General features: G+C 41.3%; 1 protein-coding gene across 3 annotated transcripts in view; it reads right to left on the reverse strand.

Moving 5' to 3' along the window:
- The window catches only part of HS6ST2 (heparan sulfate 6-O-sulfotransferase 2), a 393,484-nt gene that overhangs the window by 63,134 nt on the left and 310,205 nt on the right, over positions 1-20,145 (reverse strand). The window contains exon 4 of one of the 3 annotated variants that reach the window (XM_058292086.1): positions 22-108. The exons of the other annotated variants lie outside the window; for them this stretch is intronic. Within the exon in view, the coding sequence (XP_058148069.1) occupies positions 22-108 (87 nt within the window). The remainder of the gene's footprint in view (positions 1-21; positions 109-20,145) is intronic. 3 annotated transcript variants of the gene reach the window in all.

A 20,145-nucleotide genomic window follows, 5' to 3' on the forward strand; every position in this document is an offset into this window, starting at 1 on the left:
TGTGGGGCACTTTTCACTTACTTCCCACTCTTAGATGTGTTCCGGGCCTTTGTGGATGATGGAGAGTTGGTGGCTGGATTAGTATTTGGAGAACCCTGTATATCTTTACTACACCAAAAGGGAAAATAATAGAAAAAAAAATATCAATGACCACAGAGACAAAAAGCAATTAGTCACATCATTTGAAGAATTTCAGGGTCTCTCTCTCTCTCTCTCTCTCTCTCTCTCTCTCTCTCTCTCTCTCTCTCTCTCTCTCTCTCCCTCCCCTCCCCCCTCCCTCTCTTGCATGTCAGAATGAATTATGTTCTTTTCCAGTGGTGCCCTTCAAAGGTGAAGAGGGTAGGAACCATTGTCAACTTCAAAGAAACACGCTTTTGGCATTCAGTGCTTGAGCTGGTGGATTCCATTAATGATAGCACCACAGCTCAGGTCCCAAAGGGGGCTCTGGTAAAAAGAAATACCGTAAAAAAGAATAGTCTTTAACTCGAAATCTTTTATTTGCAGCTACGGGATCCTCTATATTACAAGTTCAGTTCTGAAGCTGCTGACTTTTACTGAAGTATGTGCATGCCAAATGACTTCTAAAAGTCTTTGGGAGATACTATCAGATGAATTAATAATTTTCACTCATAATGTTAACATAGGAAGGCCGTGAATTCAGATATTCTTTCAGGAGAAGCACCACCTGCTTCATGAGTAATTGAATTTAAATCTCCACCTTCAATAACTCCACAGCTTATGTCAAACCTTGGAAACAATTACGAAATAAATCACAAGGAAGGGCTGCTTAATCTCATCAGGTTAAGAAACGCAGACAAATTAATCACCTGAAGGTAAACAAAAAGGAATAATTGATTGGAGTCTTCTTGATTACTTTATTCTATTTCCTTTATCAAACTATTTTACCATTATCTTCAATTCGGCTGCTCTGCCTTGAAATTATTACTTTACTTCATCTTCAAATTTCCATGGAAACCAATTCAAAGCCTTTCTCTCCACTTGATGATGTGTAGAATTATTTATCCTCATTTCATTAGAAAGGTTTTGTTTTGTTTTGTTTTGTTTTTGGTTAATAAGATCAACGTCAGCATAACCTTTTATAAAAAGTGAAAGGTAAAAAAAGAAATGCGTATCTTGGCTTTTAATTTGTATAATAGAGCCCTCAATGGCACAGAATATTGTCTCAGAGAATGTCAGAGGTTGCCAGATATTTATGAACCTTTTAAGTACCTCAGAAATAGGTGTCTGTAAGGAGTGGTATTTATATGTGTGTGCGGGGGAGCGGAGTTTGAGGTGGAGGCTGGCAAAAGATGTTCTGCCCCGGACCCATCAATTTCAAATAGCTACTTGAATGTGACTGGAACAAGAGATAATCATGGGTCTCTGTTGATTGCAAAGGTAATAATGATGTGTGTGGGCACAGAAAAAAGGCTAATCAGGAAGAGCCAGACAGGTCACAAAAGTCCCAGCTGGTAGGATTCAATGTCCAGGAGGTTCAAAAAGCAGCTCTGTGAATTGGGACATACCAAGATGAGCTCTGATCTTGAGGCACAGGCTGCCTGCTGGGTGACTGGGTCTGGAGAGTGTGGGCGTATACTCTAACCAGGAGGAGATGTAGAAAGTCTGCTGAGATTCTGGCAGAATCCGTGGACCATTACCCTGCCCAGCCATTATAACCTCCTGGCAAAGAACTCTTTAGCTGTACATAGACCGCCTTACCCAGAAGCAAGCTCAGAAACCAAGTGACAATACCAGACAATTGGGGGGTGGGGGAGCCTATAACTCAGAAGAATTCAAAATAGACTCTTCTAGGAGGCTGGCACGTAACATGGGAGTAGGGTGAATTTAGCAGAGCCCAGAACCTGAGGCAAAGGACACACTCTGCTATGGGCTGCAAAATACAAGAAGGTCTCAACTTCCTCACTTCCATATCCTGGACCATGGCTATGAGTCTTCCTCTTTCCAGCCCCTCACACAAATGGTAAGCAGTGGGCGACATTAATAGAAGCACTTAGAAAGAGGGGATTCTTGGATATTTTGCTGGACTCAGAGTAGGTGGTCATTTAAGATTCACAGAGTCATTAACCATGGGTATCCTTTTTAAAGAAATAAATAAATAAAAGAGAAACCTATTCCCACTGCTGAATTCCCATTGCCTGTGCTCTGGGCTTGAGGGCCCTCCATAACCTTCATCTTAAAGCAACTCCAGTTGAGCACAAGGCAGGGCAGCGTAGGACAAGAGGGAAAGCTGTCAGCTGGCATTGGTGGTTGGGAGCAGCAGCTCTTTAAAAGACAGGAAGTTCAAGAAATGCCGTGCCACTCAGCGGTGCCCCTGCGTGGGGGTGCACCACACGTAAGGAGTGTGTTCTGCAAGAAGAGCCGCCCCTCTTGAAAAAAGTGCAGCCTGCCCAGGAGTGGGACCGCACACATGGAGAGATAATGCAGGAAGTTGACACAACAACAAAAAAAAGAGATGCAGTTTCCCGGTGCCGCCAAGGGTGCAAGTGGACACAGAAGAACACACAGCAAGTGGACACAGAGAACAGACAATGGGGGGGAAGGGAGAGAAATAAAAATTTTTTAAAAAGACAGGAATAGAGGAGTTTTTGAGCTGGAGCCCTGGAAAGTAAATACACAGGAGAAGAACACAAAGGAACAGATGGCTCCATAAACAAGGCAGAGGCCCAGGGAGGAGAGAGACCCTGATCATCTACAGCTGACCTTGTGGAGAGAGCAGAGCAGCTAAGCCCAGAGAGGAACAAGTGCTGGGAAAGAGACAAGACTTGTCCCAGCCTACAGCTGATAACTGGAAGAAGCTGGGACCACGGGGACTTAAGAGGAAGAAGAAGGCTGGAAATATGCAGAGACTGGCAGCCATCTTGTTCCAACACATGGCAATGGACTTTGGTGAGGGAAGTAACTTATGCTTTATGGCTTTGTGACTATAAGCTTCTACCCCAAATAAGTACCCTTTATAAAAACCAACAGATTTCCGGTATTTTGTGTGAGCACAGCCCTTTGGCTGACCAATACAGTAAGTGAATCTATCTCAATAAAAGTGCTTAATAAACAAATAAATACTTGTGTATGACTAGCCAGAAGTAGCAGGTATGTACAGCAGGGGAAACAGAGAGTTTGAGAGGGGAGGAATTTCCTTGTTTGTCTGTTTTTTTGTTTATTATTATTGGTATAATGAAAATGCTTTAATAATGATTGATGAATGCACAAGTAGATGATTATGCCAAATACCATTGATTGTGCACTTTAGGTAAATTGTATGCTTTATTAATATGTATCTATAAAATTGATTTGTTAAAAAAATAGGATGGGTTGGGGGAAAAATATGCAAAATGTAAGATACCAACTATAGTTAGTAGTAATATTTTGACAATGCTCTTGCACAGTTTGTAAGAAATCTATCACAACAATGAAAGGTGTTGGTGGAGGGGTGATATATGGGACCCCTGTATCACATTGTGCATGTTTATCTTGTAAGTTTACAATGTTCACTATGCACTTATTATTTATATAGGTTCATGTATGGATGATATACTTCAATAGAAAATATTTTTAAAAATAAATAAAAGATAGGAATGAGGAACCCTTGGACCTACTACCAAATTCTGTGAGTACAGATCTGAGCAGAATAAAAACCAAAGGACTCTCAGGGAAAAATCACACGTGGAAAGTGTGGCATCAAGATAGGGGCTGACCCTCTCAATCAGAAGCAGAGTGGACATCACCATTCCAAAATCCTCAAGAATGAGGACTGAACAAACATAAGGGGGAATGCAACCATGAAGTAAAGTAGACTTATTCTAGCAATGGAAGAACTTATATCATTGATATAGAGAGTGGTCACCAGAGGTTCTGAGGGGAGGAAGAGGGAAGAATAGGTGTAACATGGGGCATTTTTGGGACATTGGAATTGTCCTGCATTACACTGCAATGATGGATATGGGCCATTATACATTTTGTCAAAACCTATAAAATTGTGCAGTGCAAAGGGTAAACCATAATGTACACTATAGACCATGGTTAGTAGCGATGCTTCAGTATGTTTTCATCAATTCTAACAAATGTACCACACTAATGAAAAATGTTGTTAATGGAGGAAAGTGTGGGAGAGGAAGGGGTTGAGGTATATGGGAATTCCCTGTATTTTTGATGTACCATTTATGCAAGCTAAAGCTTCTTTTAAAATTAAGAAAAAAATTTTTAAAGACTGGGGCAGAAAGTAATCAAATTACTCAAAATATCTGGTCAGATAACAGATCCACTCGCAGTGGCAGAATGTATATGAAAGGGGAAAAAGAAAATCAAGCAGAACTTGTGGCAGGCTTAGATCTCCAGAGTTTAACTTTGTAGACATACCTTTAAGGACTGTTATCTAGAAAAGTTTGCGGAACATTCCCATTGAGGTACAGAGTCATTGTCGTCCCGTACCCACCCCCGGCCAAAGATCCAGTCTGGATGGGTATGCCCATCCATACAAGATATTCAGAAACCTTGAAACAGAAGATCTAAAGCAGTGCTGCCAAGGATTCTGAGTATTCCAGGAGCCTATGAAAGATAAAGAGAAAATCCTGCAGCTGCCGACTGTCCGGGAGCCTCAGAGATCTGGAAGACACAGGTCTGGCACCCAGAATATAAGATGCTGCCAAGCACCCTGGCCTCAGAAACATCCAGTAATCCCAGGGATTTACAGGAACAAGTAATTTAGGGTACATGAGATTGGGGGACTGCCTTCTATTAAAGCTAGTTCCTAACTGCCATTTTTGCAACAGACTTAGCCCAGCACATACACAGTTGTCCTTATTTTGATTGGTCTGGCACTAGATCACTCATCAGCCATCTTCACTTTCATTTTCTCTTTGAGTTGGAATCTTGAGGGCTGTGGCCTAAAATCCCAGGCTTTCTCCACTCCACCTGAGTCTCCCAGAGGAGCTAGCCTCTTCTGAGGATGAGTATTTCCTCTCTAGTGCCTCATGATCAAGCCTCATCAAAGGCCTATGAAAGTTCTGAGGGGAAGGAAAGCAGAAAATAGGTGTAATATGGGGGCCGTTATGGGACATGGGAATTGTCCTGAATGATGTTGCAATGACAGATACAGGCCATTATGTATCTTGTCATAATGTACAAAATTGTGTGGGAGAGAGTTTAAACTATATTGTAAGGTATAATCCACACTTAGTGGCAATGCTCCAAAATGTGATCATTCATTTTAACAAATGCACTTCACTAATGAAGGATGTTGTTAATGTGGCAAAGTGTTGGGAGGGGGAGGGAGTTGGGCATATAGGAATCGCCTACATTTTTATGAAACATTTATGTAATCTAAGTATCTTTAAAAAATTTTTAAACTATATTAAAAAAAAGGCCTATGAAAAAAAATTCTACCAGGAAAATTTAATGAATGCCAGCCCTCATTCTGTCTACGTGGTTGGCTGCCCATGTCCACTGATCAAGCCAGGCATTTTCCACAGGCTCCATAAATGTCTCCCAAACCAGAAAAGTGAAAAAAAAATCCTGACATATTATGCACATTGTATTCAGGTGGGAGAACTTTGACTCACAAGGCCCCTGAGCATTTTCACAGTGTTTCTGATTGAATAATCTGATGCTGAAATGGCATCCGGTGTACTTAAACCAAGATGGCAATCAGATGCACTCCAATCTGGATTTTTCTCTTAGGTCAGAGAGGTACTTGAGGGAGAAGAACTTAGTGGTTTAAAACACACACTCAACTGACTCACTTTCCTGATGGGTAGCCTACAGAAACTTCTGCCTTTCTTCCCGTAATTTGTAAGCGCTCTTTGGAATTCATCTCTGTCCCTATGAAAGATAGGTTTGTTGTTCTACCTACAACGGTGGTGAAATTTTCCAAATTAATTTTCAGGGTCCTTGGAAATTGAAATTGTATTTCAGGGGAGACAGTTGGGATATAATATTTACTGCTTCTATATTTTTTTCCTTTGGAACATGGCATATGGTGTTTGTAGTGTTGCTTACATCTTATTGTTTATCCATCTCCCCAACTGGCTTTTAAGTGGGCACTCAATAGTCACTGGACAAATTAATGAAAATGCTGAATCTGGACTCAATAAAAAGGAGTGAGATGACTGATTATCAATGCCTGCTGCCGATATGAGATTAAAGTAGTAACATGTCATATGTTCCATCCAGGAGCACTGGATTCTAGTTACTGAAGGTTAATCATGAGGTAGATCACAAAGACAGGTGGGCTTAGATTGGCTTCTCAAGCAAGCTTTCTTGGAAGGCCAGATGTGGCTTTTGAATAACAATAAATCTGCTGCATTTGTACAGCTCTTAATGTTTTCTGACCTGTGTTCCTGTACGTGATAATTGAGATGAAACCCAGGCTATTGGATCTCTCTTTGGGAAAATAGTAACTGCTCTAGAGATGACCCTCGGTGCCTGAAAGTTCCCAGGATCAGGAAATACACTTAAAATGCATAGATTCTATTAGGTACAGAAGGGACTTGAAGTTCATCTAGTCTGCCTCCCCAACAGGTGCTTGAAAACCCTCTACAACACATCCAGCAAGCGGTTATCTTTCGGAAGGCTTTTAAATCATGATTGCTTCCCCTAAAAGTCTGCTTTTCTATTTTCCCAGAGGCTCACATTTCTGAAGTATTTTTGCCCTTGTTCTGTTACTGAGAAGACAGCTCTTCAAATATTGATTTCCTTTAATTAGAGCTGATGAGCCTTCTTTATTTCATTTTTCTATCTTGCTAGGCTATGTCCTGAGAGGTTTTCTTTCTTTATTCTAAACGTTTTTCATTTTCTTCAACCCCAAAGTGTCTAAATTCGAGTCCATGCCCTTTTAAGTGTCCTGCACTCATTTTCTTTATTTCCGTTAAGAAAGTTCAGTTTGCTGAGAAGTGCTTTCTTTTAGCTGCCTTCTCTTGCTTCCTTTTGCTTCACTATGGATAATGACCAAGGTCTTTAAGGAGAAGGCAAAAGCTCATGCTCATTGCTATGGAGCCCCTATAGCTATGCTCTCACAGAAGTGACCTCCTCAATCCAAAGCATTTATTCAGGAATCCTGAGTTCTAATCCTAAGTGCCAGCAAGGCATTTAACTTCTTGCTGTTTTAGGATTCTCATCTACAAAGCAAGAAATTAAACAGGCAAAGCGTACACAGATAAGCTCACAATTCCACAGTAACTGCATAGTCCTTGGAAAAGGCAGACAGGGCACGCACATTATCCTGCCCTTTCCCCTTCCATTACCTCTTCACTCGAACAGCTCACCACAGGACATGAGGGACAGCCCAAAGCCCATTGATTATTGATCTTTTCACCTCTTGGTACATGGTGTTTATGCTCAGGGTGTGGTGGTCACATCCCTGAATGCCTCAATGGGCTCAAGGAAAAACAATGAGCCAGTTTCTACATAACATTATTTTTCCAATTAAGTTGGCTAATCACTTATTTATTTACCAAGAGTTTGTATCTTGCTTACAGACTATCAGAGGCCACTTGTAAATTCAACGGAGCTGGTGTCATACTATGGCATTCACACCTAGCTCTGGGCTCCTTTATCAGGTGGGGATTGAGGAGCACAAAAATCACACTTGGATGGTGGGGAGTGATTGAAACCTGAAATATGATGGGAGCCCGGACTGGAATGGTAACTATGGGGGTGGAAAAGAGGAAACCATGCACAACATATCAAAAGAAAATATGATGGAACTTAGGGATTGGACTACACCTGGGAAATAAGAATAAAGCACAGATGAAAGATGCTGAGAAGGCTTGGAAGCTAACTCCTGGGAAAACACAGGTGCTAGAGACAGAGACAGATTAGAGGAGAGGAGGATTGGGACTTGAGGCAAAGATGATGAATTGAGTTTGGAGCATATCGAGTTGGGGTATTGATGGACAGTAGCCAGCAAGCAATTAGAGAGATGGCACTGGAACTGAAGAAAACAGACAGGGTCCAATGTACAGTCACTGCTCTGAAGTGGTAGTTAAAGCCATGAAGTAAGTGGTGAGGCCTGATGGGACATTCACCCATTGTGATTAATGATCAGACATTTCAGGGCAGCATATGCCAGAATCTGTTCTCTTCCATCCCAGTTTGTGAAGATTTACAAGTGTGTTCCAAAGTCTTATATCCCAGGGTTCCAAGAAAGAGAGCCTGGGCCAGTTAATTCAGTTGCATGAAGTTCAACACTAAGGTTAATGAGGAAAAGTACAGATCTTGACCCATGTGTGGGCCAGTGACTTTTTTCATCCCTGTTTCTCCCAGTTCTCCTAGCCCAGCCAGATGGCTTGCAGATGACAAGGTAGCTGGGTGTCAAGATGTGGCTGGCCATCATTGTCAATCCATTCCCATAACAGAAACACCTCACAAAGTACATTTCATGCTCTTGTCACCTTGATGGAAGGAGGGCATCCTGACAGCTGAACAAAAGTGAGATTTAAACCTTGGCTTCAGTTGCAGCTCACCTCCTTTCTTTCTTGCTCCCATGGGCCAAGAACTAACTAAATAGTTCTTGGTAAAAGACTGTACCTCCTCTAGTGGCAAAATCCACCCCTATTTTTGTACATGATTCCCTTCCCTTTTCTTCTTCTCAATCCCTGCACTGTGTCTTGCTAACTGGAATCTTCAGCCACCCTTTCTTAGTATCCTCAGTGGTACGGGGATGTCACAGGTAGTAGCATAACCACAGCAGAGGGTGGGGGCAGCCGGCTTGGGAGCAAATCGAGGCTTTCACCCTTGAAGAACGAAAGCATCCCAGACTTTTTCAGTTGAGTTTAGTTCAATAGGGCCTGTTCAGGGACATGGGGCCATTAGCTGTCCCAAACTGAGGTAAGCTTTGGCCTTTAGCCCTGGCTCAGCAAAGTACCCAAGGAATCACTTCGCTTTTCTGGGCTTCAGTTTCCTCATCTGTCAGTCCTACTTAAGGTCACACATAGTTTTGAGAATTAGAAAATGATAAACCAATGTTCACCTAAATGTTAACATTTACTGTATGGTTTACTCTGTGTTCTTTCTTCATCACAGTGGGCCTTGGGGATACAATGATGACAGTGAGAAGTGGCCCAAAGTCCAGCGACCAGATATATAACAACCCAGTGTACCAAATGGGATAAAACAAGTATGAAAAGCTGCTATGGAAATAGAATGGGGAACAACGGCCTATGCCCAGGGGAATCAGGGAAGGCAAGGTAAAGGCGAGTTACTATTAAGAAAATTATGATTTCCGGAGGGTGTTAAGAGATTGTAAATTGGAAAATAAACTCTGGGTTATGAGCGTTTTCATAAATTAGAATGAACTTATGCTTATTCTTAGTCTGAAACAGCTATTTCTCAATAGTGGCTCTCAAGCTTAATCATATACCAGAATCCCCTGGCAGACTTGTTAAAATGTAAATTGCTAGGGCACACACCACCAGAATTTCTGATTCATTTGGTCTAGGATGTGGCCTGAGAACATGCCCTTCTAACATGTTTCTGGGTGAAGCTATTGTTGCTGTTTTGGGGACACAGTTGGAGAACCACTGTCTCACAAGATGCATGGGACAACCACATTTTGTGTAAACTGAGAGAGAAAAGAATCCGCTGTATCCCTTGTCCCTACCCTCCAGAAAACACAATTAGAAGCTGCTGGATGAAGTATCTCTATCATATAGGAGAGATGAGGATGCAAAGGACTGTCGACATCCATCTCTGGAGAAACTCCTCTTTCCTGAGGAAGTGGCAATTACTGCAAACACCACAGAGTGGAGCTCAATAGCAGGTGAGACAAAAATTGGATTTGACAGCATTAATTGAGCCCGAAGTTCTGTTTACTGAAAATGATCTGGAATAATTAAGAATTCATAAATGGAGCCTAGTTGGTGAACATTATACATTAGGGAGTCCCCAGAGTAGGCCAGAAAAGTCTCAGTGAACTCTTTAGGAAAAGCCAAAGGAACCAACTACTGCAGGAGGGATTAGCACCCAGAGATAAAAGAAAAGTCAGTTAGCCCAATGACTTGGAAGTGAGATTCTGACAGTATACTGAAGAATGATTTGAACCAAGGGTGCTATGGGGGAAGCTGCTCATTTATTTATTCATTTCATTTTCCCTGGTAAATCATCACTGTGATTGTTTTTACTTTCTACTGAGTATGTTCTTATGGAATTTTCAAGAATGCCCACTTTGCCTGCACATTACATAGCACCTTCTTTGAGGACAAAGGCAAATTGTGTTCATATCTGCTCACAAAGTCTCTCATAACATTTATCATATAGAAGGTTTTCATTACCTATTGACTACCAACCATACCTGATAAATTTGGCTTCTAGTATACGCTTGCTGAATTGAACTGCCTGATTGACACATATTAGGTTAGAGGTTTTATAAACAGTCATGTGGCTTTGTTTTGGATTCAAATGACTTATGTCAGATTACACGGTGCACCTAAAAATGGTGAGAGCCCAATGCAGTAGCATTTCTGAGCTCTGGTGCCCAGAGATATGCAACTCAACTTGAGTAAAATTCACAGGGGTCAGCAACTTTGGAGAAATGGGGTTGGCAAACTAACAGGAGGCAGCTCTGGGGCTGCAGAAAGAGACTGGACACTGGAATCAGGCAAAACTTGGGTTTAACTTAGTCTTTGTACTAGCTATAGGATCTTAGGCAAAGTGGGTCATCTAGACAGTATTGTTCCTGCCCAACTAAAGCCTCTGACCTCAAACCTGGGGCTGCAGGGCACCAATTCACTAGCTGAATTTTGGCATTCAAAGCCAGGAGCATTGAAATATCTCCTTGTGGCTGAACTCAGTCTCTTAAAAGTGCTTTCTAAGGGGGCAAATGTGTCCAAGATTTAAAAGGGCAGCTGGCTCCTTAGAAATCAAGTAGAAGGACCATCTGAACAAAGTGTTGACAACGCTTCTTTGGGAAGTAAGGAAAGAAAAGTTCCCTAAGCCATGCTTCATGTTCTCTTAACAGCACTGAGTCTCTAAACCAAAGTTGTTTATACTTTCTCTTCATTTATATTTAGACAGGCAGATAAATCTTGAAAATATTTTCAATTTTAAACTGTGCAGCCATCACACATTTGTTTGAACGCATGCTATTTCTAAGTAGATTCTCTTTTGCCAGTGTTATTTTTTCTATTAGCCGTTTAGACTACTTTTTTTTTTTAGACTACTTTTAATGTATGTCCTTTTCCGAATGAAACTCAATAGTAAGCTCCTATCTGATGTGTGAAAATTTGGAAAAATGTGCATTATTTTAGCATACATATTCACAGAGGATTAAAATCCTGACAATTCAAGGAAACAAACACATCTTGTCCCATATCGCCTACTAATCATTGTTAAATACTAGGCCTTGTATAATTTACAACAATATACTTCTTTCTACTTAAATGAGTTTGTAATGACAATCAAGTTAGACCCAAGACACTTTGCTAAGCCAAAGATTGAGGCTGTTTGTTGAATATAGGCCACCTCAAACAAGGAAAAGACTTATAGGAATATGGAGCTGGAAAGGTCCATAGAAATAGAAAAGTAAAGTCCAGAGAGAAGAAGGGATGTAGCCAAGGAATGTGGCCAAGGTTATAACATTTAGATAATGATAAAACTTGCCTGACAGGGCCAGAGCTTCCATGGTATGCAGAACAAGGCTGGAAGGCTTGAGATCAAAGATGGGATAGCATGAATGAATTGTGGCACCATTTTAAAAAATAAGTGGTACAAGAAGAAGTTGGGGGCACCTTTTGGTAGGCTGGTGGTGGTAGAAGGAGATGACAGATTCCGTTTTGAGGTATGTTGAGTTTTGGGTGCCTGTGGAAGCAAAGCTTTGCGGGCTAGACCGATCTCAGCTGAAACATGGTCTCCAAAGATTTAGGAGTCTTCAGCATTGAGGGTGGTCATTGAAACCCTTAGAGTAGAAGAGATTACCCAAGAGGAGGGCCTAGGGTAAGAAGAGAAGAGCCTGGGAAGAATATTAATAAGGACAAGCCAGAGAAGAAAAAGTGGAGAATGTATGCCAAAGGAGAAACTGGATCTGAGGGCATGAGTATTCCAATCACAAGAGTCATTCACTGATTAAAAGACTGTTTGTGTCTTGGATTTCCAACCACTACATGTATCTTTCTCTTAGGGCACGTTTCAGATTAGTTGTGGTATTTCACCAGTTATGCTGTCCTTCATAATGCTAAGAGTATTCGCTAGAGAAGACTTCTCGATCACATGCAAGCTGTTCTCATCAATTCCTGGCACGGATGCTCTGAAGTATGTGGATGGGAGCATCTTGTGCTAAACAAATCTATAATCATAGGTTTTGATATACTTTTCAAGTCTGGTCTTCTTTATTGCAACAAAGACCAATAAAGTAAGAAACTGTTTTAGTGACTGAACTAGATACACCAACACTACTAAAATTTAGTCAAATGTGGTTATAATCTTCCCAAGCAACAATGTATTTGATTTGATTACAGTTCCTGTTGTTTGCTGCTTCTAATATATGCAAAAGTAGAAATGGGGCCTTATTTCCATCCCCTGGCTTCAACACGTCAAGAGAATCTTGGCTCTCAAATAATCAGAACTCAAGTCAGCCTCATGCCAAGACCCAGTTTTTTTTTGCTCTTAGGAAGCTCTGGGCTTTCTGAGAGTCAAGATATCATCTCTGTCACTTCTCTGTAATATAGGTTCTATGTTTTGAAGCCACTGCCCTGTGATTCTCCCAAGCCACTAAACGGTCAGCTTCCTATTTAAGAAATACTTTGAACCTGTATAAATTGGGTATACATCCTTTTCTCTATAGCAAAGACTGCAATCACAAGGCAAGCTCTCACTGTCTGGGACACTTCTAAGCTTAAGGGAAATGGAGAAAGGAGGGGAAGGAAATGACAGAGGGTAAAATTACTAAGTCAGACATGAAGCTTATTACTGTCAAAGGTAAAGAACAAAGTCCTTGCAGGGAATGTCCTCATTACTAGCCTGGGAAAGATCCTACAGTTGGAAGGGCCTGACATGTCCCTTATGTCCATTCTTCAACCCTTGAGGGAAAATGACCATCTTCACTTTGTGACTGATACAGTCTATCTATTAAATGATGCCACAAATGATCATGTATGAAACTGATACCCCCCAATGGGGAGCATATGGTTTAGGACACCTCATTGACGGATTATAGGAAAAGATTCTATGAGAGAGGCAGACAAGCTGCGAAGAGCTAGAACTTTCACCGGTGCTCAAGAAGGTCAGTCAATCATCATGCTCTTGGGAAGTAGAACAGCTCTCCAAATTAAAAACTTTTTTTTCAGACTGGAACTTGAATGAGAGGACCCTGGAAATAGCACACCAGAGTCCAACCAGGGAAAGTAGGGTTGAAATTTAAGGTGAAACAAAATGGTATTTATCTCAGGGAGACCCAGAATTAGGAGAAGGTACCCAGAGAGCTGCCTCAAAGGGTTAGAAACAATCCTTTGTGGCTAAAGGGCAAAGAAAATGTGCTTTAAAAAGCCATTCTAAGCTTCTCCTGAGATGCTTAGAAATGGATTTGGCAATTTCATCTATTCTCTAGTAGTTATGATTTCTCTCTTTTATTAGTGTCACTTATTAAAGTTACTCTTGACATTCTCAGCTTGTCTAGGGTTTGTGGAAGGGCAGTTTAACACCAAATTCCAGAAACTCAAGAAGGAGATAGAATCTGAGAGGGAAAGTGTGACCCTCTTACACTCAAAAAGATATTTTGTTGTCATTGTTTCACTTTCCCTTAGAAGCTCTTGCTCTATTCACCCCTTGCATACTTGGGTGGGAGTTTTGTTTAAATTAAGGGGTCATGCATGTCCTTTACCACCTGCTTGCCAGGAAGTCAAAACTCAGTCAGACCTTTGTCAAGGCACATTGTCCAAATGCCCCTGGTTCTAAAGAAATATGATCCATCGCCATGAGCCGCAGGAACCTAACAGCTTGCAGGCGTAGGGTCTGGCCCTTCCAGTTTTGATTTCTGGGCACAGTACAGAGTCTTTGCTTCCTGGACAACATCTCTTCTAGAACAGATTGTCCCCTTCAAGAAAGGAGCATAGAGAACAATTTTTAATTCTGTCAAGTGGTGGTCGTAAACTAAAAGAAGGCATCAACTAAAATGATCCTAGGATCAGTACTTATGACATGTTCAGCAATCTCTAGACTGGATGTCTCTGGTTTAACTGGAAATTTCCTTCTTGGGCATTTTATACAACTGGCTCCAGAGATAAAAATAAATCCAGGGAGATGTATGTTGCTTGGTGTCCCCCACCCTACTCTTCTGACAATGGGGAGGGGGAGGGGAGATAGAAATTATGATTTAAGATTGACAGAAGAAAAGCTTCAAATCTAGTGTGAAAAGCAGGGCTTTGGCTAACAGTAACTCTTATTCTAAGAGTGCCAGGTCAGATCTAATACAATGGGCCAAGGTTAGTGTTAGACCATCCCAGACTAGGCCAGAGCAATATTTTTCATAATTTTTAGCCCACTTATTCTCCCAAATTGGAGGTAATGTATCCTACAGTATGCCTATAATATGACCCCAAAGAAAAACATGATTAATAGAAAGATTTTAAAATACCCCAAATCTTGGACAAGAGAGTTACTGAAACTGAGTGCTAGAGTTAGCTCTGAGTTTCCCCGTAACCAAGACCATAAGGCAAACATGCTGGGTAATAGCATTCTTTTTGCTCAAAAAAGAAGTGTTATTTTGTCAGGAGAGACAAACTTATTCCTGGTGCTAAAGTCTAAGAAACACCGCTTTCACAGGATACGTAGAAGCATTCTCTGCAGGACAGTGTCTAATGTAGAATCTTATTTTAAAAGTCAAGTTGATTGAGGTATAATTTCCATGCAGTAAAGTTCATGATCAAAAGTGTTTCCTTTTCAATAGCGGTTGAGACTACTGTATTAGAAGGTAAGCCAGTGACAGCATTCTGTAGGCGGCTGAGCTAATGTGGTGTAGGTGCCGACTTTCTGGTGATCTAACTTGATTCTGGGGAAGAGGACAGGAAACTTAGATGCATGAACATGTGCACAGGCCTTGGAGCAGTGGTTCCCCAAACCACCTGCACATTGGCTGGCAGGAAGGATTGCTCCCATCGAGTTGTTTTGTGCCACTGGGCTTGGGGCTTTCCTTGGCAGCCCCTTTCCTAACACAGCTCACCAACTGGATCTTGCAGCCATATCAGCAGTTATATCTGCTGTCTACACTCTTTGGGGAGCTAGGGAGATTCTGCCAGAAGATGCAAAGAAGCACTTCTTCCGATTCCCCTTGAGCCTCTTTCAAAATCTTTGGTTACGACTCTGGAGGCACTGCTTTCTCATCAAACTCCAGCACCATCTATCATCACCTGCTCCACGATATGCGATTCTTCCTCTGTGCCTCCTACCAAAGCCTCAGGAAGGTGTTCCTCAGGCAGGGCACTGGCCCAACACGTGGTCCACAAATCCAATGATTCCCTGCACTTTGCAGACTTGGAGCCCACTTTCTTTCTTACCTAGAGGTTACCAAGGAACAGAGTGAGGAAACAGATATCTTTCCCCAAAGGCATACTTACCTGTAATCAAAGAGGACACACACAAAAAAGGCACCAGAACAAATAAAGAAGCTCCCTCTTTCAAGACCCCAACAAATTACAACCTACATTAATTAATACTTTGGCTCTTTGATTGCTCCTGGATTAAATAGACTGAGGTGATTTTTCATTCCAACCCAGGTTGTCACAAGCTCAGTAATTTATGGAGGGAAGTCTGACATCACGTATTTGGCCTTGCCGGTCTATGGAGTCCAAAGGAGGAATTCATTATCAAGTAAGGGGTATTAATTAGACTTCTGCAAATTTACACTCATGAAAGATGCTAGCCCCATTCAGATCGTTGGAAGGAGAACCGTGCTCAGAGTTACTTGGTAAATGAGGACTCAACGTAGGTGACGAGACAAAGGCATGAAAGAGATCTTTGGCAAACCTACCCAGACCAATATAATACCCAATGCATGCTGGCCCCCTTAAAGTTCTCACCTGGAGGGGGTTGCTATTTACAGAGTCCAAGGATTCTGCTGGTGTTGACAACATCTCCAGAGCACTTCTCTGGAAACTGCCTTCACAGACAGTTACGCAACACATGAGAAATACCACCTCACTTCTGGCCTCAACCACAGGATCCAGCTTGATCATCCCATGAATGCATCTTAATTACCTTCTGATGACATTTGACTGATTCCAAAAATACAATCCACCCTCAAAATACAAAGATATCTCTCCAATGAGAAGAATCAAGAGACCATGTTTACAGCTGTCAAATGTAGTCACCAAAACAGCAACAGGGAAAGGTTGAATATTTTGAAGAAACCAGCACCCTTTTCCATATATTGGTTCTGCTATGTTTGATAAAAATAAATCTGTTGCATTTATTTTATTTTCTAGAGTGCTTGGGAGTCATTCTTCCTTTTGTTAGAAAAGAATACTGGTATCGGTAGTTCTAGATAATTTTTTACTGTGAGTTTTGAGTTTTCTTAGTGGCTAAAAGTAAATGAACCAGGTATCAAACTGAAATGCCTCCCATCTTTTTTAGTTCCTCCCAACCTAGGATCTTTCACTGACTTATCTAATGGAAATAACTCTGCTGGCAGGTGAGGAAACAGATTCATACATCAGTGCCTTCAAAGGTTCATTAAAAATAATGTTATTTAAAAGCACATTAACTATCCTAACCAGTGTCAAGCAACAACCAGAGAAGTGCAGGAGTTTGAAGATGAATGTAGAATCTTAGAATGCCAAATGCAAATGTAAATCACCACCCTCACTAATTAAAACTTTGGCCCTTTGATTGCTCGTGGATTAAGTTCACTGGAGTGATTTTTCATCCCTGCCTGCACTGACACAAGCCCAATAATTCACTCTGGCATTCTGACGTCACTTGCTTGGCTCTGCTGGTCTATAGAATCAAGAGAAGTATCTCATTAGAGAGTGAGAGGTATTAATTAGACTTTTGTAACTAACACCCATGAACGATACTTTCTCCTGATTTTATCCAGATTGTTGGGAGAAGTGCCACGTGGAGAGTTGGAAAACTCAGGCTCTTGTTCTAAGTCACTGCATCACTCTCTCAATTGATTGGTATGCCTTGGTGAAAAATGGGGGTAAAAACAACACAATCTTGCCATGTGACTTCACAGAGCAATGATGCTGATAAATGAGAATTGGCAGGTGATAATAACTATTTTTATAATTAATATGCGGTGATGGCTCAGGTTTTATGCTCATTAGAGTAGTATGAGTCTTACTGTACAAAGTCACGGCTCTAATCTACCGTTACTTCAACAACCCACTTGCCTCGTGCTATCGGCAAAACTCTAATGATACAAAGATGTCTGTTATGTGCTCGCTACTCCCAAAGAAGTGATTGAATTGTGCTATCAAATCAGACACTCAAATGAACTCTGTTCCTTGCCCTTTGAAGCTCAGACACACTGCATTTAGGAGAAATGAAAGAATAATTAGCTCACACCAGTCTGGCTTTGGCAGCCCTCAATTACCAATGGAATCCCTCTTTCCTCCCCATTTTTTTTCAGGGGTATCCCATCTCTGCCATTCTTGGGCTTGTTTTCCCTGCTACCTGGATGCCCTCTATCCCTCTCTGGACCACCAGGAACAGGAATTGTGGACAGGTCTCTTGGGGGAACTCAGCAGGAGGGGAGGGGGAGAGGGTCAGCTTGGGATGGATCCTCGACTTATTACTTTCTCCCAGGAAGGGGCAAGGTGATGGGAAAGGAGAGCCAGGGAGCCAGGGAGCCACAACTCATTTGGATGTATAAGTTCAGCTGTTTTCATTAAAGCAGCAGCCTCATTACCTTACAGTTTTGCTTGGCTTAATGAAGGCCCTTGCTGAATAAACAGCTGTACATAGAGGCACTCTGAGCGTTCCAGCCCCATGAAGGACACTCTTTCTGCTGGTGGAGAATCAATACTTCTCTGAATGAATTTCATTGGAAGTGACATTCCTTTGGGATAAGGAGGGACTGACTAGAAATCATTCAATGTTATCAACTAAATGACAGTTTCAAGAGTGTTCAGGGGAAACATTTGGCATTTAAACCAGTGGCCGTACAAGCTCCACGACTAGAGCTGCATTGTCTGTAACCTGCCCAGACAGACATCAGCAGATGACATTTCTGAGAATCCTCATACAAATCTTCAGTCTAGCAACCAGACTCTTCAGACAATTGCTTTTGTTTTGATTTCAGAGAAATCTCCTGAAATACACAGTTCAGTTGGCTCCTGAGGTTTTAGCAGAGCAGAAAAGCCAAGGGGATGGAGGTGAGGGAGGGGGGGAGAAGTTTCTCCTAGACTTCACAAAAGCCCAAAGCAAGACAGCTATAGAAACCTATGAAAAAGTGGCAAGCACCTTCAAAATAAAATATAATTGGAAATGGAAGTTCATAATTGTGTGAAACTATTGATTAGGAATATAAGAAGTCAATGAGGAAATTACGAAGTATGGAACTCATCAAAATAATCTAGTTCAAAGAGGCAGTAAAGGAAAAGAGAAGCTGTAAGGCCCTTCGCCCTCTTAGCTAGCAGAATAATTTTCAGCTAGGCACAGAATACAGCTTTTTTTCTCTCTCTCTCTTAATACTAAGCTGCAACTAATACAGGCACTCAGGAAAGAAGTAGAAATCAGAAAACTGCCTGAACTGTATTGGTTGAACTGACAGTTAAGCAATGTAAAATACGCCTTTAAATTGTGTGAGAAATGATTCATAAGTTGAATGCCCTAATGTGCAAAATGCGCCTTTCCTGACCTAGTGCTCATCCTCAGCCCCTTCATTTATCTCCTGGCCTTCTGTCCCAAGCCAGGATTAACCTTCCTTCACCCTTAGTGAAGAGAGTCAGAGAGAAGCTTTAGGTGAGCATTTCAATTCCTGCTTAAATTTCATTATTCAAAAATGTCCTTGGAAAGCCCGGCCTGGTATGACACTTTGGTAGGAGGTGCCACAACGAATAGATTAGTAATTAACTAGAAGCCCACACTAACAAAACCTGTCCCCACAATTTGCCCAAGAGCAAAGATGCTGCTGGAGAGGTATTAGAATCTACAGTTTTGTGTTTTTTTTTCTTGAAGTCAAACTGCTGACTTAACCATTCAGGCCTAAACTACAGCTTATTGGTATAAAACGTGTTCTCAAACAGCCTGCAGCCCCGAAATTGTTTGCTACTATTTATGTGAAGCAGGTGGTTGCAAAGGGCAGGTGGTAACATTGCCTCCTGATCTCATTTGGAATTATATGGAAACTTAATATCAAATATTGGAAAAATTAAGCATCTGACACACCTCTGTAGAATACAATTTATATAGTTAGATTGTAAGCACAAGGTTCCATTCTTCTAATTCAATTCTAAAAGTATGGTGGTTAAGAGTGAAAGTCACTGAATTAGGTTATATTGAACCAGAGTAACACAGTCTTTCAGCTCCTCTTTGGTTAAGAGCTGGGCCCCAGAGAAATTTGTTTAATGCTTTTAGATCATGAAGTTACATCCTTCCATTTAAAGCAGGACTTGACGAACATTTTAGCAAATACTCAAATAGTAAATATTTTCCAATTTGCACTCTGTAACACAAAAGCAGACATAGATAACAGGTAAACGAATGAGCATGGCTGTGTTCCAAAACAACTTTATTTACAGGCATTGAAATTTGAACTTCATATAGTCTTCAAGGTCAAAAATACTTTTTCTTAATCTTTTCCACCATTTAAAAATGTAAAAACCATTCTGAGCTCAAAGGCCATATAAAAATACGCTGCAGACCAGATTTGGCCCCAGTGACCATAATTTGCCCACACTTGATTTAGAGTGCTAAATCAGCAACTTGCCTAAGAAGTGGAAAGAATCCTCAGTTTCCCTAACTTCCATGCAGAAAACAGTTGAAGCTCTTGGAGATTTAGGCGTTTTTGGTTCAAAAACTGCTTACCTCAGTATACTTTTGGGTAAAAAAAGAGACATAGCTTCGGTTAGTTCCAACCTGATTCTGAGGTTTCTCTTCAGTCTCTTCCCTTTAACTTCTTTCTTCCATTTTTTCCCCCCAGTAACCACAGTTTCTTTAGAATTCATTAAAAGAACCCGGAAATCCAGTTATCAGCATTTA

The sequence above is a fragment of the Dasypus novemcinctus genome, chromosome X (assembly GCF_030445035.2).
Source record: "Dasypus novemcinctus isolate mDasNov1 chromosome X, mDasNov1.1.hap2, whole genome shotgun sequence".
Classification (NCBI taxonomy): Eukaryota; Metazoa; Chordata; class Mammalia; order Cingulata; family Dasypodidae; genus Dasypus; species Dasypus novemcinctus.